Source organism: Delphinapterus leucas, unplaced genomic scaffold, assembly GCF_059928025.1.
Source record: "Delphinapterus leucas isolate spDelLeu-1000000601 "Yukka" unplaced genomic scaffold, BTC_Dleu_Yukka2 spDelLeu_asBTCV2_sq57, whole genome shotgun sequence".
NCBI lineage: Eukaryota > Metazoa > Chordata > Mammalia > Artiodactyla > Monodontidae > Delphinapterus > Delphinapterus leucas.
In genome coordinates this window covers 1,755,372-1,780,922 of record NW_028322266.1, presented here as the reverse complement: position 1 = coordinate 1,780,922, position 25,551 = coordinate 1,755,372, and the positions used below count along the sequence as shown (strand labels likewise).

Here is a 25,551-nt window from a genome sequence, read left to right as displayed (position 1 = left end):
GGCCCAGAGAACCAAAGGAGGGCAAAGGGACTCTGCCCTAAATTAGTCAAAGGTAACAATAGCAGCTAGAATTGATTGACCCAAGAAAAAATTATAAGAACTTTACCTGCATTTGCTCATTTAATCCTTTCAGTAAGGTACATAGGTGCTACTTAGTGTTCCTCTTTTACAGGGGTGTCCAGAGAAGGTAACTACTTTGCCCACGTCCTAAACTGGTAAGTAACAGATTAAGAATTCAAGTCTAGGAAGTCTGATTCCAGAGCCCACACCTCTACCCTTTCTGCATGTAGAGAGGAGTAAAGGGTTGTCAGTGAAGCCTTCCTGGGGGCCCTGGCCTCTGAGTGTAGATAAAAGGATGAGTGGACATAAAGATCATTATTTGTGTGTGGTGGGGGTAGGGGAGGAAGTATGAGGGCTTCCAGAAGAGCCCGCCCTCCCCATACATCTGCTATAAGCAAGTCTGATGATCAGGAGTCCGGAACATGAGTATGACTGTGGGTTACTGAGAAGGGTTCTACAACCCTGAGGTTAGAGTTCTGGATCAGTTAGTAGGTAACAGAAAGTGAATGAGTGATTTACCTTACTTTCCACGGGTAGCAGGAAGTTTGGAGATAGTCCCTCTAGCGTTAGTCCAGCTGCTGAAGGGCAGCACCAGGGGACTGGGTTGCTTCGCTCTTCCAGCTTCCACATCTCTAGCACGTCCACATAGCTTCAAAGTGACCCCAGAATCTCCAGTAGTGTTCCAACAATTTGGGCAGGAAGAAAGAAAAGGAAAAAAAAAAAAAAGAAATTAAGTAAGAAAAAAAAGGCAGTGTCTAACTCAGAGAGCAAATTTTTTACCACAGATGGTCAGCAGACTTGCACTTAGATCTCATCAGCTCGGATTTTAAACTGGCCACCTTAGCCTTAAGGATAATGGGGTCTCCTAAACCAGGGCTCTGATAGTAAGGAATAAGGAGAGAGTGGTACTGATTAGCAGTGCCTGCTGTCCCAAACAAATATTATCCCCAAACTATTTTTTTTTATCCTATATTTTACTTTAAAGAATGGAGGGGAAACATTATGTATCTGTAAATAGCCTTTTAGAAAGGGTACAATTATATAGTTATACAACCCCCTGGAGGGCTCCTTTCTTCTAAAATCTCTTTAAAAACTGTTCAAGGTTAAGGACATTTTTATCTTAATTTAGTAACTTGCAGTCGATTATCTTGGAATGACATCCTCTCTCTGCAGATGTTCTGTCAGGCTTTAGAAAATTCTAGAAGTGGACAGAGAAGTGTTATGGTACATGTATTTGCAGTATGCACGTCTTTGAAATGAAATCCATTTAGGGACCAAAAGGCATTTCATGTCTTTGCTATACATTTTCACATATTTGCCTTTCCAGAATTCCTTTGAGCAAATCTGTTAGATGTAACGCATCCGTTTCTCCCATCTGAATTCTTTATTACTAAACGTTCTTCAGTATGCTCTCACTCCCCTCTGTCAAAGGCGTTTCTCTGGGTCCTCACCCTTCTCATCTCATATGTGAATGCGTATCTTAAACTGAAGCAACAGTCTGCTATGACTTCTCCATAACTTGAAGAACCCGTCTTTGTGGGAAAAAAAGTAGACTTACTAACTTAAAAGGTAAAATGCGCGCAATGTTTCTGAGAATTAAAAACTAAGATAAAAACATAAGCAATGGAAAAAACTTACAGTGGATCCTTTTCAAAGACTTTATTTTACAGAGAAGGCAACTGAGGTGTAAAGAAAAAATGCGTTAGTTAAACACTAAATGATAAACCTTAAACCTCAGTGGAGCAACACATGGACAGTTCATTTCTCACTCACTCAGGAGTGTAGTATGGACTTTGGTGGTCTGAGGGTCAGTTTTCTGCTCAGTTATTCAGGGACCCACCACCTTCATCAAGTGGCTCTACGTTTGTCCTAAAAAGGAAAGGAGAGAGGAAGCTGCAAGCTACAATTATCAACTCGTTATCCTTCAGACATAAACTCTTCAGGTCACCTCTGGTCACATTCTTTGGGACAGAACCATACCCAGATGCAAGCGGAGATGGAGAATGTTGTTCCTATCTTGGTCCTAGTGATGCCTCTACAGGCTGGAGGAGCTAATTAAAGTGTAGTCAACAGCTCGTTGTTTCTGCCACAATGAGTGATTAGCCTAAGACTGTGGATTAATTATGTGTGTGTGTCACATATACATATAATACACACAAACATATATGTGTGTGTATATATACATTTTTTAGCATGAGTTGACACATGGGGCTTCTGCCGTATCAAAAGAGTACAAACTGCCTCTTGTTGCTTTTCCTTAATTGAAGTTGACTACTACTATCTATTTCCCTTCATTTTGCTACCTCCCACCCCCCGCCTTTCAGTATTATATGAAAATTCTGAAAGAAATAATTTCAAAGTTTCCAGTGCTTTTCAACGTAATAGAATACTCAGACCTTAACAATTTTCCTGTGTGAAACTTTTGCCAGACTAAAATAGTTAACTTATGAAAAGTAAATTTAGATTGATACAAAAGAGAAAATAAGCTGATTTTTTTTTTTTTTTTACACAAATACCCCGAGCCAGGGTGGAAAATAAATGGAAAACTGGAGGAATTTAGATCCTTTTGTTGTAAATTTAAATATTTTTAATTGTAAAAATAATACAGGCTCATTGCAGAAACTCCAAAATTGAAAGGATTTAAAGAAAAAAGGAAAAATAACTCAAAATCCCATTTCTGATAAATCATCTCTGTAACATTTTTGAGGGTATCTTTGGAAACTCTTTTGTGACGGGGTGCATATAAATACAATGCAAGTATAAAATACCTTTAATTATTATATCAAACTACAAAGCAGTTCTATAGCATTTTCATTTAGTAATATAAGTATGATTACTCATCACCTAATAAAAATCTGCAGCATCATTTTTAATGGTTGAACAGCATTCTATTATTTATTTAACCAGTCCCTGCTGTTCAACATTTAGATTATTCCTGTTTTGCTTTGCTAAACAATGAGACAAGCATCCTTGTTCATATGTCTTTGAGCATTTGTTTATTTCCTTAGAATGGACTTCTAGAACTTGAATGGCTGGTTGTCAGTTCTGGTACATACTGACATATTGTCTTCCAGAAAGGTTACCGTGCTTTTTATTTCTACCAAGAATTTAACATCCAGTGTGGTTTCTTACACACACTCATCAGTACCAGTATTATCAATATCAATACCAGTATTATCAAGTTTTTTAAAACTTTGTCATTCTAGTCAGTAAAATATGACACCTGAATTATTTTATTTGTATTTCTTTGATTAATAATAGCAAGGTTGAACATATTTTCATATCTTTATTGGCTGTTAATACTTTTTAGTTTGTGACTTTATGACATCCATTTTTCATCGATGTATAACAACCTTTTATATATCAATGTGTTTATTTTGTTGTTTGTTGTAAATGCAATTTTTTTCTCTTCATTTATTAATTTTTATTTTGTGTGTGTTGAACTTCTTTAATACTGTCAAGTCTATTCAAAAACCCTTTAATGAACACAACAAATGTGGAAAATCAGTCATTCTCCTGCATTTTGTAATCAGTTTATTTCCTCTTGGGCAGTATGGAAATGTAAGTTCTTATTTCATCTTAAGGTTGGAAAGAATCTGTTCCCTCGGAAAAGGATTATAGTCTCCATGATGCAGTAATGGGAGATTTTATAGGGTAGGCAGGGTCGACAGAAGAAAAAACCCTAAATCACACTCCATTGGTGGTTGCCTTATTTATAAAAATGGCATTTGAGGTTGTGTGACTGCCATCAGGTAAGCAAAATTAATTTTTAGCGTGAAGTACTCCTATCAGCAAGAAGAGCCTAGGATAGGCTAGCAGTAAGAAGTGAGGGGTTATGGGATTGGGGCATAGCCTCTGTTTCCTCCAATGCAGCTGGAAATTTAAACTCTGGGGCTCCTGCTTGATCCAATCAGCCCAGCTAGTATGTGTTGCCAGGTAGGGTGAATAGACTCAGAAGTACAAGAGCTCATCCTTGGTCCCCTCTGGAAATGAGCAGAGAATACTGTGTCAAGCAGAGGTGATCAGTCCATGGTCTGGAGACTTGGATCTCCTCACATAGTCCTTAAAGTCAGGGTGAGACAAAAGGCCAATACAAATTATATTGATGACAGTATCAATGAGGTGACATTGAGTCCTTTGACCCAACGTGTGTCTGCAGTGTGCCATCCATTAGTAAATGGGCAAAGCCAATCTATCTGATACAATGAATGAATCTGACACTCATATTTTGAAAAACTGAAACTGTATCCATTTGTCAAGAACAGTGGCTACTTGTTCTGCTTTATTCCCCCTGGTAGAACTAGGTAACATTGCAGGCAGTAAGACGTTCCGGCATTTCACCCTGGAGTAGCCCCAAAACTGAAGAAGCTGTCTTATCAGTAGTTAGCTCCTTGTCACCAAGAATATTAAAGTAGATTTGTATGATTAGCAAATTAAAGAGACTGTAGTGCCTACCACTACTGTATTCACTAAGGCACCCAAGTTATTCTAAAGAAATCCTAATAATACATTAGGACCGTTTTGAATATTTTTATTTGATTAGCCGTAATCTTCTAGTTATAACATCCATCACCATTTTGACCACTGAAACTTGGCCTTCTTTTCTTACAGCCTAGCCCTGTGGTCTTGGGCTAATCACTAACCTGCTTAGATACAATTTTCTTCTCTATGAAATAGAAACAATATTATATGCTTTGAAGGGCTGCAGGAAGATGAGCTGTAATGTTTATCAAGTGCCTAGTAAGTAGCCTGGCCCATAATAAATACTTGGCTAATTGTAGATGTTAGTTTCATTTTTAGTTTTATTTCCAAACATTGCTCTTTACTTTTGGAACTCTAAAATTTGTTTTGAGAGTGGAGGACTTGTTGTTTGGATTCCTCCAACACTCTCTGTATACTCTGTACTTCTATCCCTAGATCATTTATATTAATGGAATAAATGATCTTTGGTCTGGTGATTCCAAGGTGACGAGGAGCTAAATGGAGGTTCAGTATACACCTGGAAGTATGGATTTTCATGCCCAGTGCAAATGTGGGAAAGGCATTATTCCCACATTATAAAGGGGGTAAAGACCTCCAACTTGAGGAGACTCTGGGTTGAGAGATGAGAGATTTACAGGCACTGTGTTTATCCTACAGGGTACCACAGGGGCTTTTCTGTTCTGTAGCAAGAATTTGCACCTTATACCCTTGTAGTTAGAAGTAAAGCATACCACATAACTAATATCTAGTAAGCATTAGAGTTAGAATAAATACCATTTATTTAACGTTTCCTTTGTGTTAAGCATTTTACAGTTACAACATATGGATGGATACTATATTGTAATGGTTAAGAGTGTAGTTTTTTGAGCTGGATAATCCTGGATTGGAGTCTCATCTTTATTACCTCTTTTTTTTCTGTTTTATTGAGGTATAATTGACAAAATTGTAAGATAGTCAAAGAGTATATCATGATGATTTGATATACATATCTGTTGTAAAAGGATCCTTCCCATCACGTTAATTAATACATCTAACAGCTCATGACACCTTTTTCCTTTTTTTCTTTTTTTGGTGAGAACACTTAAGTTGTATTCTCTCAGAAAATGTTAGTTATACAATACAGTATTATTGACTGTAGTAACTATGTTATACAGTAGATCCTCAGACCTTATTCATCCTGCAGCTGAAAGTTTGTACCCTTTTACCAGTCTTCCCCTCTTTTCCCCACCCACACCCCAGCCCCTGGCAACCAGTTTTCTACTCTGTTTCTATGAGTGTGGCTTTTTTTCTTTTTAGATTCCATATATAAATGATATCATTCGTATTTATCCTGTCTGGCTTATTTCGTCAGCATAATGCACTCCTGTTTCATCTATATGGTCACAAATGAAAGGATCTCCTTCATTTTTTTAAGGCTGAATAATATTCCATTACCTCTTAAGTGAGTGACTTTTGGTACATTGTTTACACTTCCTAAGCCTCAGGGTTTCTTTTCTTCTGTAAAAAAAAAAAAAATATATATATATATATATATATATACATACTAACAAGTTATTTTTTGATACGTGGAATGTTTGTTGAATCAACAAATAATTAGTTGAGATCATAAATGTGACACTTAGCACTGTATTAACATTTATTAATACTCTCCCTGTTAATTTCTACAATAAATTGTATAATAAGTAACAATAATAATAGTACTACTAGTAGTTTTAGAAAATGCATAGGATGTGCCAGGCATCATATACTGTACTACCCTCCTTCATGTGTACCACAAGTTACATGTGGATATCATCTTCCACGTTGTTTCCTTTAAAGAAAATTGAAGCTCAGCAAGATTGAGTAGCTTGCTCCAGATGTGAACTCAGGTCTGAATCACTCCACATATAGGTTCTTAATGACTCCATGTCTTTAATTCCACATCTGCATTTGTTTGTTGTTGTTGTTTTTAACTTTCCAAGCATCTGATCTGAAATTCCTTTCTCTTTGGGGAATTTTCCACTTTGTGGGTCTTGGTGAGAAACAGAGCCTTCCTCTCGTTATACAAGCTGAACATGTCAGATACACTGTTTACTCACATGCTCAGTCTCCCTTACAGATGGAAAACAGTCGGGCGACCTCAGGTTGGCCAACTGCACCCCTCTCTTGGATTTTGAATTACAAATAAATGATGTAAAGAAGCAAGGCCAGCAGTGCTGGGTCAACCTCCTGTTTCCTGTTCCTGCTTGGTAGCAAGGCCAGCTAGGACTTATAACATCACTTTGGCCTGATCCTATAATTGCAATAGCATAGCCTTGGCTTTCGGTTGTTTAGTCTGCTTCTAGTTACTGAGACCTAACCAGAAACTTCCAAAAGTTTCCTTTTCTGCTCAAATTAGCCGTATCTGGTTCCTGATGATTACAAATAAGACCTTTCCTGATATACAGTGGTGACCTACTTATCCAGGCAGATGTAACATCGTCCTGGCAGGGACAGAGGGCAGGCAAGTTCCTTGAACAGCTGAACAAGAAGAAAAAGACCTAAGAAGGAAGAATTGAAGCCAGTTCTGCTTGTGTTATAATTCTACCCGCAGCTGCCTCTGTTTCACAGACCACATGCTAAGGACCATGTCCCTTCCCCTGTAACAGACGAGCAAAGTAGACCCAGGCCTTCCAACCCAGAGACCAGCTGAGCTGTACCGTGGACAATCTAGGATGTGAAAGACTTCACTCAATGTCTTTGTCACTTGACACATTGTTCCTCTCTTTGGGAAGTAGCTTCTTTGTGTGACAAGAATATGCTAAACCAACACTTAAGTGGACAGAGGTGAACGATGCCAAAATTAGCTACAGAAAAAAAGGCGTAAAGACTTGTATTTTCTGTTATTTGAAGGTGTTAAGACCCCACATAGAATATGAGTCCTTTAAAGGAAAGTTGTGAATGGCCCAGGGAATGTTGAATTTCCATGTGGCCATATGTTCTTGATCGGTCACGATGATGATGATGGTAGCATCAGTAGCATTTATCAGTGTTTCCTGGGTGAGAGGCACTTTATCCTAATGACCTTTTAACCCCATGATGACCCTGTGAAGTAGGAAATACTGTTTCAGCATCTTCAGGGTTTTTCTTTTTTTTTTTTTTTTTTATCAGGAATTTACCCTAGATCACAGTTGGGTGGTAGAACGACCAGAACTGGACACTAGCCTTTCCTGAATTCCCAGAGTGTGATCTTAGCAGTTATATTGCCTGATGCAGAGCCATGTAAATGTTGCCAAAGCAATGAAACGTGTACCTATTTCTAACAGATTCTAACTCAGAAGCTCTGGGGTTAAGTGCAGAGCAGTTGAGTGTGATTGTCTTTACAGACAGTAGATAACTTAAGAGAAGTTGTTTAAAAGTATATTTGCATATTGCACTACACTGTCATATCTGTGATTGGTTAGCTATTGAGTAACTAACACAAATCCCAATCCCATCTCTAATCTCATTCATCTCTTGTATGATATTTGACCTAATTGAGGCAGTTTTTTTTTTGCTCTTTCCCACAAACACACATCGAACATCCAAAACATGCTTACCATTTGTGAGCATATTCTCTTAGTTATTTAGGAGTTGAGTAAGAGTGAGAGAGAAGGGCTTCCCTCGTGGCGCAGTGGTTCAGTGCTCTGCCTGCCGATGCAGGGGACGCGGGTTCGTGCCCCGGTCCGGGAAGATCCCACATGCCGTGGAGCGGCTGGGCCCGTGAGCCATGGCCACTGAGCTTGCGCGTCCGGAGCCTGTGCTCCGCAACGGGAGAGGCCACAACAGTGAGGCCCGCGTACCGCAAAAAAAAAAAAAAAAAAATGAAATACGGTCATCATTTATTTAATATCCTTTATGTTGTTAATCCCTCTTAGCATTTACTGCCATTCACTCATTTGTATTATTTGGAGTATAGCAGTTTATTCACACAGCATTTTTACATATGGCTTATCATTTGTATTCTATTTTAATAACACTAATAATTGTAGACTATTGACAAACTCATCAGACCCTACATATTCATTTCAAAATCATGAAAATAAGGTGGAAAATGAGGTGTAAAGTGGAAAATCTATGTGTATGTTTTCATTGGTGGAATGAGGAGCTACCTGAATATCACTCCTTCAGCTTTTTCTTCAAATGGTGCACTTTTTCCTCCATGCATAGCAGTCTCTTCCATTAGGTAAACAGTAGTCTTGAGGGCAAACCTCAGAAGTAGAAACAGGAGAACTTTTCAGTTATGGTAAAATCAAACATATTTTTCTTCAGTAGTGAAAAAAAAATCCTTCACGAGAAGTTCAACCACCGTGAGTTCCATGGTGAAAAACTTTCCACTTATAGATGCAACTTCCCCCAGAATTCTGAGAAATGTCGGTAGTAGAGAGGGGTGTTGCATACACCTGTTTCATTTCCCTCTGACTTTTCCTCCTCCTTTCTCTATTGACATTAAAATCTATAGTGAAAGCACATAGTAAGCAGTCTAGGACAATTGATATGACATTTGATCTAAATCTCCAAAGTCTATTTTAGATGGGGATGCTATGAGAGTCACAGGAGGGGAAAAAATCTAGAATTATTCTTATGTGATCAAATGTACTAAAATAACAAAAGCAAATCTTATTTCTAGCTAATAAAATAGCATTCCTTATATGATGTCATATTATGGCAGAAAAGAAATATATGCGTCTATTTTCTTCTATATTAAAACTGCTAAGGAGTGGGGACCAATGAACTAAATCAATTGTTTTGGGTTCAAGTTGTAGTTTTTAGTAGCCATCCTTCTTAGCAAGTTTTCAGAAGCAAATGTAGTTCGTTTACTATCACCACTAAATGTGCAATTGTGTAGATTTGTGGAAAAAAGTATTATCAAATATATATACTTCAAAATGATTTGTGTAAATTTTTCTATTCATATTATTATTCTCCTTAAGTAAATCAAAATCTACTATATACTGTGTTTTTCTTCTATAGCTTAAAAGGGGAATGTATGTTGAAACTTATTCAAATATTTATTAGGTGTCTACTAAGTGCCAGGCACTCTACTAGGCAGTAGAGATGTTGTATTAGAGGTGGAAAATGTCCTTGACCTCCAGAACTGATACTCTTGTAAGAGAAATACTGGGTCAAACTAAGTCAACAGTTTCTTTGCTACAGAGCTTTTTACGAGTCTTGTGAATTATGAGTCTCTGATAAGGAGATGCAGTGGACAACAGATCCCAAATTTATTTGAAATCTTTTCCTTCATGGACTGTCTCATAGGATTTATGATCCACTGAACACACCTTGAGAGACACTAGTATTCTGCAGTGGTTAGTTAATTGTTTTCTATTAAACAACTATATACTGAATCCATGATATTGAGTAATAATATCCATGATATTATTATCTGGATTTTTTGGAGGATACAATGATGTACATGGCCACTGTGATGATAAGGGGGTCCAGTTTAGTTAAGAAGAGAAACCACAGGAGTTATAACTTAATGTAACAAAGAAATACACACACATATATATATTTATATGTAAATTACTATTTATATAGTATACAGTGTCTTCTGAAGAAGATAGAGTTGTTTGTAACTTGGGATCTCACAGGAGGTTTCACAGAGAAGGTAGACCCTGAGCTGGGCAGAATTTCAGTAAGTTAATTTGGTTCTGACCGTACAATAAGATCAGGTATTTGCACTGGTCAATCTGACCTTGATGGAACAGCATTCCATTTGCAGGGAATAGTGTGATCAAACATGCAGTGGTGGAGATTGCCAGATTGTAATATTCCAGTACCTGGAAAGTGTTGGAACGTCTGCTTTCTCCACGGTCTAGAAAAGTGAATCTCGAGTGAAATGCAAGTATAATGGAGGCCAGTGCTCTTTGCGTTGTACACTGCTTTGATTCTACAACATGCAACAATGTAGTGATCTGTTTCAGATTGTCATTATTCGAGAGGGTTCTTAGTAACAGGAGTGGAAAAGGAAGACCTCTCTTCCTGTGTTTCTGCCCTATGCTCTTAAGCCAGAAAATGTACCAACATCACTGACCTGACCTTGTCTCAGGTATCTATCAGGATCTACTAGAATCATTCTAGTGAAAGGTAACTAGATGTCCAAAGGACTTAAAAGATACACTATAACCTTTGTATACTTTATATACCTGGTGAAACAAAAATGTCACCTGAGTGGTCCCCTTCCCTAGAAATACCAGTATGTTTTTCCAGTGCATGGCAGAACTTTGCAGGTAAAACTGGGATAAAGGTGAAGAACAGTCTTAAAATTCTAGTCCTTGAACAGCACCTAACACAAAACAGGTTTTCAATAATCTTAGCAACAGTATTCACAAATAATGACCATCAGCGTAACTGCTCTTTTGTGCCAAAATACATTACCATATTACTTTTTTCCCTTCAGCTTTACAACTTGGGTTCTATTATTGTTTTCATTTTACAGGTTAGGAAAGTGAGGCTCAGAGATGCTAAGTCACTTGGGCAAGGTCACAGAGCTTGTAGGAGATAAACCTGCACGCTTACTGTTGGATCCTACAAACCAGACCATAATTTAAGTCCTTCAAAATATACCTCAGAACATTTGAGTAAATTAATGAATAAATCCTCCTAGTCAGACTGACCAGATCATTATATTAGGTTCAGCTATAAGTGGAGGAAAGTCGTAGTCATAGTTGGACAGTTAATACAGTAATTTACTTGCTTTGAATTTTCTAAATGATGTTTAGCTGGTAGTTTCATGATGATAACCATCGAATAAAAACAGGCATATTTTGGTGTTTGGAATAAGATCTCATATTGAGTAAAATACATATTGATTTCTAGACCTATATGATGTGAGTAACAGATGACATTGAGATGTCATCTAGAAGTACTCCTGTGCAGTTCATCATGTCAACCCAGCTAATAATTTTAGAATGTTCAGAGTGAATAATATATGCAGCCATAAAGCATATTTCTAATCAATGCAAATAATATTTTTCCTATGCTAAACCCAGAGTTAAGTTATAACACGCATCATAAGATTAATGGGCCATTTTTTCTTCATCACTTTGCTAAATGACTTAGTCTGGAAACCATTCAGAAGGTTGCGAATTGGAGCTGAGCAGTAGTAGTGAGACTGTGCCTCTGATGATGAAACTAATTCCACCCCGACCCCTACCGCTCCCTTCTTGGGAAAGAAGGCAACACTTCTCCTAGAAAAAGTCACAGGTTCGTAAGCTGGCTTGTATAATACGTTTGGAGGAATAGTGTGTCTTTTAAGCAGAGCCTATCTCGGCATATAAAATAATTTTTACCTACCATTTAATGAAATTAACACTCGCTTTGAGGCTAGGTCTTTTGCCATTTGACTCCTGGATCACGTCTATGGATATATTTTTTTCTTGAGACGAAGTGTGAACCCAATATAGTATCCGTCATTCAGTCTATCTAGCTGATGTACGTCATCTGAAGCACAAGCTCCCTGAGGCCAGGCACTTTATCTGCTCTATCAGTGTAGCCCTGATGCCTAGTGTCTAGCTTTTGGAGATTCTTAATAAACATTTGTACTGAATAAGGTATGTATATGGTGAGCAAAAGTTGGCTTCCCATTCTACAGTCAAGAGTATCCCACTCATGTTCTGTGAACACTGGATAGCAGAATCTTACTATGTTATTTTTCTGTTCCCTTTGCAAGTTTCCTGAAAGGGCATTCCTGTCCTTAGAATGTCCATCTCCTCCCATCTTCCTGGAGAATAACTCTTCTTTCTTAAATACTTAGCCCCATTATTGACTCTTTAAGATTGAATGTATTACCTCCTTACAAACAGGAAAATGCAGTGCTTTTTTTTTTTTTTTTCGACAGTTTATCACCAGAAAATTATTCTAACACCTGAAATTCTGGACCTAAAATGCCTGGACTAGTGGTTCTCAAAGTCTGGTACCCAGACCAGCACATCAGCTGCACGTAGGAATTTTTAGAAGTGAAAGTCTTGGGCCCTGCTCCAGACCTACAGACTGGGACACTCTGGGGGTGGGGCCCACTACCTGTTTCAGCAAGCTCTCTTGGTGATGCTGATGCATACTCAAGTTTGAGACCCACTGCTTAGACCTAGAGCTTAAGGTTTAGGCTTTGGACAGATCTGAGTCCTAAACACTACTGAGACACTGGAGTGACCATGAGCAAGTTACTTCTGGGAACCTCTTAGCATCTGTGTGCCTTGCTTAGCTAATAGTGATTTTAATTAATTAGAATAATGCACACGGTGTACTCAAGAGAGTAACCAAAGCATACTTTATGTTCCATAAATTCTAGCTGTTTACCATTATCATCAATCAGAGCTTACTGACACATCCTGAAGACATTCTTCTAATAAGTGTAATAATGTGGTTTGTAAAATTAACAGCTTAGAAGAGCATATTACGAAGTTCATCAGACAGGGTCTCAGCAGGAAATCAGGGGTACATCAATAAGGATAAATTGAGCCCAATGTAGAGAATCAAGAGATAGTGTAGTGCCCCTGGGTTCAGTAAAAGTGTGGCTACTTTATAGGAGATGAAAGAGAAAGGAAGCCTTGCTGGAGAGAGAGTCCTCTCCAAAGATGCTGTGATGCCCCACAGAGAAGCACTATACGTTAGTTGGGGGATGCAGCCAACTCCCAGCAATTTGGCAAGAATTAATACCCTAACTTCACTCCCCTCCTTCATTCCCTACAATCTTCTATTGGTACTCTTCATTGGTGAGCCAAACAGAAGCCAGAGCAAGGACACTTACTAAGATAGGCCATGCAAGCCATCCATATAGAATTGGGTGGAGAAAGGATGTGGAAGGGCAGATAGGACATATTTCCCGCAGGTGGTGAGCGAGCTGTAAAGTCACTCGCCCTTCTAACATCTTTGCCATTGCAGGAGCACGGAGGAGCGAGTGGTTAGTTCTGACTTGGCAGATCCAGGAGACTGCAGGACAGAACTGGTATATGAGTTGGGCTTTAAAGGTAGATTTGAATTTTAATGGAGAGTATGGAGTAAGAAATGGTGAAGAACCAAGGGAAAGGGAGATTCATTGCAAATGGAGAAAAGAAAAGTGGCATAAAGACAAGAAAAGTCAAGACTTATGGAAGAGATAGCAAATACTCTGCGTGTGACTGGAGCAGAGAATGGGTAGACGAAGGCTGGAAGTTAAGATGAAGTCATCCTTGAATAACATTAAAGTTTCCTCCTTTAACCTCAATTTCCACCTTCTACTCCCTTCACTAACATTGGAAAATTAAAAGTGAATTTGACTGGGTTGGTGGCAATGGCAGTATGAAGCAAAGAGAGGAGAATAAGAGTAAAAAATTTCGTAGTACCTTGGTGAAGCTGGGTAAATGATGGGTGGTGGTGTCACGTCAAAGCATGGGCAAGTGATTGTGACAAATATAGGCTTATTTCTTGACTATATGACTTCAGTTAAGGTACTTAAGCCCTCTAGGCTGCAGTCTCCCAACCTGTAAAATGGGGATAAAACCTCGCTTCCTCCAAGGTTTCTGTGAGGATCTAATGAGAAATGGAAGTAAAGAGTTGAGTCCAGCAATCAGTTTTTAATACATATAAACTAATGTGAGGATAAGGGTAAGAATACTTGCTATCATTTATTGAATACTTATTATGTGTCCAATATTGTGCTAGTCTATTTACATATCTTTTCTCACTTAGCTTTCTTTTCTCTTATCTGCCTTTCTATAGGCAAGAGATAACTGATGGCTCAGTTATGAGGAAACGCAGTTGTGAGGAAAATGTCAGAGGGAAAATGTACCAGAAAGTTAATTCCTAATGGATCTGTCAGCCTTAAACAGAGCATGTCTGTGCTAAAATGTGTAAAATATCTGTGCTAAAACTACTCAATTGGACAAGTTTTGATAAAGTATTAACTTAACGAATAGGCATAAACAGCTTGGAGCTTTTTGGGGGGTATGTGGTAATATTAGTATTGGTGTGATGACTTTTGAAAGTTCTATGGCGTATAGAAGTCAAAAAGAAGACCCAGAAAGGGGGAAAACTCTCTCTGAAAGTTATTGGGGAAGTCTGGCTAGTAAGACTCCAAAAGGGAGAATCAGTAAGAGGCCAGGTTATTCATAGGCCTTCTAAGAATGTGTCCATGAGAAATATTTACAATGATTGGATGCCGGAATAAAGGAGAACACTGGCTCCATAAATGGTAACTTATTTTCCACAAACAGGCTAATGATAAAAATAATGAAAATCTGATGGATTTTTGAGAGTTTCATTGACCAAACTGAGACAAAAGTACATAACAGCTAGATGCTCATAGTTTTAATCAGTTCACTTTGGAGTCAAGCAAAGATAGCACCTGAAATGGTAAGGGACGTTTATGCAAGGTCACAAAGGTTTTTGGTGGTGCATTTGGGATATAAACCCATTTCCGTAAGAATTCTTTCGGAAGTCAAATGTTTGCTTGTCAAAAGTAGCATGAACTTACTTCCAGGAAAAGTTCCTAAGAAAAAATAATTTGAGTAATGAAGAACACTGATGTAACAGATAATTTAAGAACCCAGAAACAGAGGTAAAGAGTAAAGCAATTATGGGTTAAGAGTCTGCATAGGCAGAAGGAGCGGAGAGGCTGCTGCTCAATGGCGGAAAAGCGGCCGGTGTTCTGACCGCTTCGTCCCCCTAGCAGTTGCGGGGGAGTTTCCTGCCGGCGCGGCTGGAGTCTCTGTTTCTCAGGGTTCGGTGGCTGGAAGATGCTCCAGAGAGACGAGGCTGCGGCGGAGGAGGTGGCGGCGGCCGAATCGGCAACGGCGCTAGGGTGGAGAGAAGGCGGCGTGCGGGGCCCAACGGTGTAAACAGCCCCGGAGGCGGCGGAGGCGGTGGCCAAGCCCCCGAGGGGGAAGCGGCGCCTCCTGTGGAAGCCTGGGCTGAGTGCAGCAGAGAGGTTCTGCGGCGGGCGCGAGCGGACGCCCTAGACCTCGCCTCCCTCCCTCGCCCCAGGTAAGGCCGCTGGGCGCCCCGCCGCAGGGGGAATGGCTCGCGGGCACCGCCGAGGCCCCGGACCGTTTTCGGGGTGCCGCCGAGCTGCGGCCGGGACCTCTCCCCGCTTAATCCTCGCCTCTTTCCCTCGGCCGCGGAGCCCAGAGGAGCAGGACGCCGGGCCTGGCTCCTGGCTAGGTCCCTTCCCCAGCCGCCGCCTCCGCGCTCGGCCGAGGCTGGGAGAGGCTCGGGGCAGGGAATTTTAGTTTGCTCCAAAGCCTGGAAGTAAACTGCTTGTCCCTGTTCTCTGCGAGCATCTCTTTCACCTGAAAGCACTGGGGCTACTCCAGGCCGTAACTCGTCCCTTCCTGGTGCATGCCTGTTTGAAAACACTACCTTTTCCCATTTGTTTCCTCATTAGCTTCTGCCTTCCTCTGCGCTCCATTTCACTTCTTCGTTAAATCTTCTTTCTCGCTCTTCTGTCTACGCGTCTCACCACCTCCTTCCTCCTTAGCGACTTTATTTAAATCGTTTCTCTTTTTCTTCTCAGGAGACTCCGGTCTTCTCTTCCCTGTCTTCCCCAGCAGTCCTTTTCGGATGTCATTCTTTTTACTAGTGAAGTTCTTAAATGAAACTGCTATCGTCAGTGTCCCAAATCTACCAGAGGCCCATTAAGAATAGACTCACCAGCTTTAAGTGGCAGATCAGTTTCTGATTTCACCGAGCCTAACATCCTTTTTAAAAAATTGTATTATTAAATGTAGAGTGTGGAAATAGCCCTGAAGCTATTTTTAAAATGAAGGGCTCAATGAGTGTTGGAAATAGTTATTTCATTTTTTCAAGTTGCATGACCTCTAATGTCAGATTGAGCAGATCTAGAACATTTTTGCCCATCTTGTCTGGCAGAATGCTTCTGAAGCGTTTTGATAGCGGCTCACATTCATCACTATTCAAGTTGGCTTAAAAGCAGTTTGAAAACTTTAGAAAAAAGACATTATGAGAACAACTAGGAAGCTGTTTTGATGAAGTCACTGTTAAATACCTTTTAAAATAGGCTTCACATGTTTAATGTATCAAAATAAAGTTGGCGGGGGTCTTGTAAAAAGGATTATTTAGGAATTTGAGTAGTCTTAAGAGTTATGTAGCTATTTTGGGAAAAACATTCTTTTTCTGTTAACAAACGTTTACAACTCCTGTGATGTGAGAATTACCGAGGTTTACTGTGGGATTAACACAGGAACTCATTTTATTTGAGCTACTATATGGATGTAGAAGTGGTAAATTGCTCAGGTTAGAGTAAATCAGTATGTAGAAGAAAAAAACAAGAGTCTGCATAAATTCCCCTGGAAGGGGGATATGGTCAGACATGGCAATTTGAAAACAGTGAGTCACCAAAAGTAAAAGTAAATTACAAGCTGTTTTGGGGGTCTTCAAGAGAGATTTTATAGATTGACCAACAACAGCAGCAAGGATAAAATATAACGCTGTCATGTAGACTGCAGCCTGAAAAGAAAGCATTGCAGAAAAGCCACATCATCCTGAATTTATATTTCCGTGCATTTGAACAGATTGGAGAGCAGTAAAGTTGTTTTAAGAGCGAGTGATTTAAGTCAGCCAGCTTGTGAATAATACAAGATATTTTTGCATTTACATTAACTTATGTCCATAAATAACGAACTTTAACAATGAACAAAATCCATAATCCTGATAATGCTAAGAAAACTGGAAAGATACCTTTACCTTGAAAAGACAGCATAAAGAAGACAGCATAGAAATTTAGGGAGATTGCAGTTTTGGAAAAATTATATTAACATTTATTAGCTGCTACAGCTTTGAAATGTGATGATTTAAAGAAAGAAGTAGACTGTTGATTTCTAAAAGGTAATGTGTTGGCTGAAAGAGAAGAGAATCTTGTTGAGACCTAAAGTGTTCTTTTAAGGATATATTTCAATGTCATTTCAAAAAATAAACACATTTCCCATAACAAAACAGTGAGGTTAATGGAATAATGCAGGTGAAAGCTTTTTGGCCCAAAGGAGTTCCGTCCTTTGGAACAAAGTTTTATTGTTGAACACACCATGACCCAGGCCTGTGAGTGCCAGCACAGTGGCTGTTTTTACAAGATCTGGTACAATATTCACAGTAGTTCTGGCCTTAGCACTAGGCAAGGATCATTCTTTTTGTATCTTCCCGATTGCTTCCTCTACACAAATGGGATAATCCCTCCTCTTCTAAACTGGAAAGTAGTTTCTTCCCTCAATAAAACTAGTTTCTTCTCCAGGTTGAGCTTTTCCAACTCTTAGAGGTCTAAAATGAATGATATGAAACATACTATATTTGCATCTATTTTTATTTAAGAGTTCTCTAAGGAGATTTATCTAATTAAATAGGAATTTCCTAAGAGATGCCAAAATAAACAATCAACAAGTTTTCTTTAGAGATAATATATATTATATAACAAGATCCACCTAAGAGTTAAAATATAAGTAGGTATACAATTTAACTATTTGAAGATAATTTTTCTTCTTACCACTGAAGCAATAAGCAGGTAGTAGTACAATTTGGGGAAAACAATATTTCTGGCTTTTGTTTTATTTTAATTTGTGATATTCATGAGATCTTTTGTGAATCTTTTGGGTATATAGTAAAATTCATGGGTTTTTAACTTTGTATTGACTCGTATTTTTGTAGGTTTAAAATTTTTCTTCTGGCTTTAATTTATACTATCTCCTTTTACTTTTTCATTTAGAAATAATGTATTTTTCTCAGGATTGCAATCTCAGTGCAGTCCTCTACTTTTCTGTCTCTTAGACGTCTACATTTTTGTCTAGTTAGTACATTTCTAGTGTTTTATACAATTGATAAGAACTCTTTAATCTTATGAATTCTTTATATTTTCTCTTTGGAGACAAGACTTATAGGGATTTCCTTGGGCTTAAACTAGAAAGAAAAACGAATTTGCATATGAAATGTTGAAGGCTTTGTTACAAAGTGGGTTAACATTATATGTATGTTTGAAATAAACTACTTCAACCAGAGCACCTAGCTGTTAGCCTCCAGATTAATATCTATCATAAAATATGTGCATGCTTCCAACACATGGCATTGCCTCCTATTACTGCATGTCCAGGAGAAATTGTCTTGTCTTGTAGCAAAGGGCATTAGCTCTTTGCACGTTTTTTTTTTTTTTTTTTAATGACAGCTATCCAAAAATCAAGCTGAACCCTTGTATATGAGGACAGAAAAGGACAATTTTTAGACAGGTCTAATATCCAGTTGTACCTTTCAGTCACTTAGAGAGAAGGCTTAGACCCCTGAAGCCCAAAGTCACAGGTTTTTTAGGATTATGGTGGTATATACCTCCAGTTTATAGAAAAAAAATGCGTTGTAGAAAGTCCAAGTTAAATTAGGACTAAAATCCAAGTTAAATCTAGAACTAAAGTTTTACTGCCCCAAATACTTGTAAACTCTAGGTTACTGCTCTGTTGTCCATTTCATCAGTTGCAAAATATTCAAGTTAGTCTTTCAGTGCTAACAAGAACATAAAAATGCATTATGTCTAAAAGCAGAACATGAATGCCAAGCCAGATCTGCGCATTACCTGAGAGTTTGGAGGGCCACCCAAGCGGCATCTACTTGTTTGCTACTGACCTTCAGTTAGACTTGCTCAAGAATTGTTACCATGTAATAACATACACCTTATGTACTCTTGAGTTTATTGAAAACACACAGCAAATGTGCACACACACACACACATACACACCAGCACACCAGCACGCACCTACTCTAGAGCCTAGAATTTTAAGAGTCAGAACTTTTTACTTGCTTCTGGATTAAGATGGACCCTGTATTTCCTCAGCATGCTAATTAGAAACTCTATAAACAATTCAAAACCAGCTTCTTAAAATTCTGTTTTAAAAAAATTGATGTTAAATATTATCCTCAGAGAGTTCTACTGTGACTTTTCAAATTGTTTTTTTCTCCCTTCATGGGATAAACAGTTAGGGTTTCTTTTTGTTTGTTTTTTTATCTCTCATTGTAAAAAATTCTATCTTAAAAGCTGATTTATTATTTCTTCCTTAGCATGGATGACATGGGAACAAAGCTGATATTTCATCAGTCTTGTTTTTATTTAAGTTGAAAGGTTATATATTTCTACTATCTACTGCAATAATGCCAAATATTTTTATAGTGCTTGTAAATCTTATGACATTATTTTTTTAGTTTGTATTTAAGGCATTTACTCAAAAGGGACCATATGCCTCAGTTCATGTTACTCTATCATCAGTGTGTACGGTCACTCTATTTTCTAATACTTTTAAGATTGGTTTTGGCCCCGACGTTCCTCTGCCAGATTTATTTCCTTTATTTTCCCCTATATAGCACCATTTGGGCCATTTAATATGTAATTTCCCAACTCACCTTTCATAGTTATTTTAAACGTGTATATATTTGAAATATCGAATTGTTTTGTATTTTCTGATTTTTGCAAAAGTAGTATCGACTAAAAATCACATCCTGTTCTTTTATTTTTTCTACACAAAATTATTGTTTTAAAATTTGTGTTGCTCCATAGAAATTATTGCTTCTGGCCACTGTCTAATATTCCACCATATGTTAATACCATGTTTTGCTTATCCATTACCCTGGTGATACATACTTAGGCTATTTTCAACACTTTATGTCCACCATAAGGCATTAATACACTCTTTCCACATGTCCCCTTGAGTAACAGTGCAGCTGTGGAATGGCTGAGGTGGAAGTCATATATATGCCTTATTTCACAGATTCCTCCCCAGAATAGCTGTACCATTTCCCCCTCACCAGCAATACTTGGAATTTCTCTCTTGCCATATCCTTTGTCACCACATGCTGTTAATCTGCATTTTAAAAAATTAATTAATTAATTTATTTTTGGCTGCATTGGGTCTTCGTTGCTACACTCAGGCTCTCTCTAGTTGCAGCGAGAGGGGTCTACTCTTCGTTGCGGTGCGCAGGCTTCTCATTGCAGTGGCTTCTCTTGTTGCGGAGCACAGGCTCTAGGCGCGCGGGCTCAGTAGTTGTGGCTCCCAGGCTCTAGAGCGCAGGCTCAGTAGTTGTGATGCACAGGCGTAGTTGCTCCACAGCATAATTTGCATTTTAACTTCTGGAAATTTGGCATGTGTGGGTTCATATGAAGTAAGGTGTTTTAATTCTGCATTGCTCTGATTCTAGAAAAGTTAGGTCTTCATATACTTTCTTGCTATTCATGTTTTCCATTCTATGAATTGCCTATCATGACCTTCGCTCATTTTTCTATTGAGTATTCTGTGTCTTTAGAGATGTAGAAGTTTTTGTATTCAGATGTTGAGTCCTTTATTGGGTTTTGGGTAATGTATATGTCTTCTACCCATCAACTGTTTTTCAGTCTGACTTTGGTATCCTTTATTGTACATAAAATTCTAATTTTTTATTAAAGTATAATTGATTTACAATACTATGTTAATTTCAGGTGTACAACGTGGTGATTCAATATTTTTATAGATTATGCTCCATTGAAAGTTACTATAAAATATTGGCTATATTCCCCATGCCCTACAATATATCCTTGTATCTCATTTATTTTATACATAAGTTGTCTGCACTTCCTAATTCCCAGTCTGTATCTTGCCCCTCTCGCTTCCCTCTCCCCACTGGTAACCACTAGATTGTTTTCTATATCTGTGAATCTGTTTCTGTTTTGTTGTATCCATTCATTTGTCTTATTTTTTAGATTCTACTTATAAGTGATATCATTACAGTATTTGTCTTTGTCTGACTTATTTCACTAAGCATAATACCCTCCAGGTCCATCTATGTTGTTGCAAATGGCACAATTTAATCATTTTTTATGGCTGAGCAGTGTTCCATTGTGTATATATGGCGCGTATTCTTTATTCATTCATCTGTTGATGGACACTTAGGTTGCTTCCATATCTTGGCTATTGTAAACAATGCTGTTATAAACACTGGATGTGGGTGCATGCATCTTTTCAAATCAGTGTTTCTGTTTTCTTCAGATATATACCCAGGAGTGGAATTACTGGATTATATGGTTGTTCTGTTTTGGTTTTGTTTTTATTAACATCTTTATTGGAGTATAGTTGCTTTACAATGGTGTGTTAGTTTCTGCTTTATAACAAAGTGAGTCAGCTATACATATACATATGTCCCCATATCTTCTTCCTCTTGTGTCTCCCTCCCACCCTCCCTGTCCCACCCCTCTAGTGGCTACATCAGTTAACATTCCCACCAACAGTGTACCAGGGTTCCCTTTTCTCCACATCCTCGCCAAGGCTTGTTAGTTTTGTTCTTTTTTATGATAGCCATTCTGACATGTGTGAGGTGATCTCTCATTGTGGTTTTGATTTGCATTTCCCTGATGGCTAGTGATGTTGAGCATCTTTTCGTGTGCCTGTTGGCCATCTGTATGTTTTCTTTGGAAAAATGTCTATTCAGCTCTTCTGCCCATTTTTTTAAATCAGAATTTTTATATTAATAAATTTATAATTTTAATATAGTTAAATTCATCACTTTTGCTTCATACAATGTATGTTTCTTTATTTTTCAAAGATCTATTTCATCTCTTACCCTGAAATCACAAATATATTCCCTTGCAATTTCTTTTATTCTCTCTAGATTTTATTTTTCACATTTAGATATTAAAACTATTGTATTTTAGTTTTGTACATTAGGTGGAATTATATAACATAATGGTTAATAGAATGATTTCTGTGGGGTTTAAGTTCCAGCTCCACCATGTACTTCTTAGGCTAGTCATTTTATCTCTCATACCTCAGTTTTTCCACCTGTAAAATGAGGATAATAGTTTATGCCTTGTGGATTTTTTTGTGAAGATTAGGTGAGCTATATAGGACTGGGTACAACATAAGTGATATCACTAGGTTAAGATCCAGTCTCATATCTCTTTTGAAAATGAGACTGTTTCCCCAAAAGCTGTAATTCAACTTCCTCCATTGGACTATGATTCCATCTCTTTCATGTGCCAACTTCCTCTCTGTATATAGCTCTATTTCTAGGCCACCTGTTTGATTTGTTTTCTTGTTTGCTGTTTCTTCCAAGGGCATCACAGTTCTTATCTATCATGACTTCCCAACATATCTTAATGTGTAGGGCACATTCTCCATTTTGAGCTTATTTTTCAAAACTACCTTAGCTGTATGGAGAACTTTATTCTTCCAGATACATTTTATTTTATTTTATTTTAATGTTTTTATAGGAGATAGAGCAACCTGCTCTTTTTTTTTTTTTTTGGCTGCGTTGGGTCTTCATTGCTGCGTGTGAGCTTTGTCTAGTTGCAGCGAGGGGTGGGGCAGGAGGCTACTCTTTGTTGTGGTGCACAGGCTTCTCATTGCAGTGGCTTCCCTTGTTGCGGAGCACAGGCTCCAGGCTCGTGGGCTTCAGTAGTTGTGGCTCGTGGGCTCTAGAGTGCAGGCTCAGCAGTTGTGGTGCACCAGCTCAGTTGCTCCGTGGCATGTGGGATCTTCGTGGACCAGGGATTGAACCCATGTTCCCTCCATTGGCAGGCAGATTCTCAACCACTGCACCACCAGGGAAGTCCCCCAGATACATTTTAGAATCACTTTTTTATGCTGTCCCTCAAAAAAAAAGAGCTTGGCCTTTTATTACAGTTGCATTTAATTTTATAGATTAATATAAGGACATTTATATTATTATAGTAAGTCATCTCATCCATACCTGTGATATATATTTCTTTTACTCATGTGTCCTCTAATAAAGTTTTCATTATGAAGATTTTCTGCATAATTTATTAGGTGAAACCCCATACTCTCTATAGGTTTTGTTACTATGGTAAATTCATCTTGTATTGTATCTAGATACTGATGCTATGGAGGAACACAGTTGATTTTGGTGCATTAATTTTTTTCCAGCCCCTATGTTGAGCTCTTTTCTTAGATTTAATAGCTTATTGATTTTCCTGTGTTTCCAATGAAATACATAATCAAAACAATCTATAAATATGACATTTTTATCTATATTCTTCTAAACCTTCTCTCTCTATTCCTCTCAATACACAGCTCCGAAAAGGTCGGTTCCAATAGACCAGTAATGTTAGAAATCTTTATCTCAATTCTCTCCTTAAAGGAAATGCTAATTTTTAAAAAAAATTAGTAGTATAATAATTTTTGTTAGTGTATACATGTGCCATGTATTTTTGGTATATAGCCTTTATCAAGGAAAGATAGTTATTATTTGGATCTAGTTTTATAAAATCTACCCTACCCAATAGATTTTGAACCTCATGGGATGCTTTTTATCTCTTCTATCTAAAAAGAATGATGATACGATTTTCTCCTTTTATTTAACTAATACAGTGAATCACATGATATGACTGGCTGATACTGAACCAACCTTGCATTCTCAAGGATAAACCCACTTGACCAAATCGTATTATAGTATAGGTTAGCTTTTGCTGTATTACAAACCACCTCAAAACTTAGTGGCTTAGGGAGATCAGCTTGGTGCTTTGTGACCACCTAGAGGGGTGGGATAGGGAGGGTGGGAGGGAGGGAGACACAAGAGGGAAGAGATATGGGAACATATGTATATGTATAACTGATTCACTTTGTTATAAAGCAGAAACTAACACACCATTGTAAAGAAATTATACTCCAATAAAGATATAGAAAACAAAACAACAACAACAAAAAACTTAGTGGCTTAAAATAGCAATTACTTGGCAATTTGGGACTGGGTTCATCTGGGTAGTGTTTTACTTTCGGTTTTTTCTGGGCTCCTTCATGCAGTTTTAGTCAACTGATGGATCAGCTGAGTGAGAGCTGGTCTGAGACAGCCTCGCTCACAGGTTTGGTGGTTGGCATGGGCAGTGGGAGCACCTGGTCCACTTGTCTTCAGAACCTAGTGGGCTAGTCCTCGGCAGCTGAGCCATCAAGCTCTTTTGCTATTGTCTCATCATGTGGGTTGAGTATGCCAAAGCCCAGTCCTGCTGAAGTGGTGACTCAGGAATGAGGGTGTCAGAAGGGGATTGTACCATAATTTTTGAAACATCCTATCACAATGTTTTTAATATACCTTAAAACTCTGTGGAATAATATTGTATTTAGGTTTTTGACTTATATTTTTAATAAGGAAAATTTGATTGTAATGTGTTTTTATATTGCCCCTGTTTGGTATAATATTCTTCTTGCCCCTCTAGCCCCATTATTCTAGCTTGGGGTACTTAAAATGTATTGAAGGGGATAGAAATGAGTACTGCATCTTAAATAAAATAGTCTTGGACAAGTGGTTCCCACTTATCACCGAGGTTGTTCAACAGGCTGCACTCTCACAGTGGACTATTGAACCCTTATGCACACCAAGCATTACATCTCACTTATACCTTACTAGCATTCTTGTGCTGGTTCCTTGATTTTAATTTAAAAAGTAATAAGTCCTTGAAAAAATACAAAGTAAGAAGCAAAAACCCTCCATCACCCTAGTCTCTTTCCCTCACAGGGGAAGCAACTATAAAGTTAAGATGTCAATTAAAAAATATTTACAAGATGAAAATGATTCTTAAAAGTCCTTGGGGGCATTTAATCATTGAAGGGTATGCTGAAGAAGGTAAGTAACAGTTTGACCTCCAATCCAGAGACTATTGGCAATAAGTGTAAACAGTGCTCTAACAACATGGCCTAATAGAACTATAGAACTAAAGAAAAAGCTAGGATTAGGATTATTGGGCCCAAATTCACATTGTTCCTAATGAAGAACCTTAAAATCATGAAATATTGACTGATCTCTAATTCTAATTCTAAGTCATTCCAGAATGCTATTTTCTATGTCGAGGAGTGGAGTTTGAGAGAGAAATAAGAAGGAATAAAGTCCAGTTTGGTTTTAAAGAATCATGGAGAAATGAAGATTATTTCTTTCATAATTTCCCTGTAGATAGAGCTCTTCTATGACTGACTTGTTTCACTAAAGCAGGGAAATACAGGGTGTTATCCAGATAATCATATCAGTTTACTTCCAGTCAGTCCTCTTCTGGGCAAACACATCTTTAAC

The 25,551-nt window shown here is 38.1% G+C and overlaps 1 protein-coding gene across 1 annotated transcript in view; it reads left to right on the top strand.

The window, feature by feature from the left end:
• The window catches only part of LOC149743904 (uncharacterized), a 104,017-nt gene that overhangs the window by 17,385 nt on the left and 61,081 nt on the right, over positions 1 to 25,551 (top strand). Inside the window, exons 3-4 of the mRNA XM_089906044.1 lie at positions 173 to 215; positions 15,244 to 15,507. Of these exons, the coding sequence (XP_089762170.1) occupies positions 173 to 215; positions 15,244 to 15,507 (307 nt within the window). The remainder of the gene's footprint in view (positions 1 to 172; positions 216 to 15,243; positions 15,508 to 25,551) is intronic.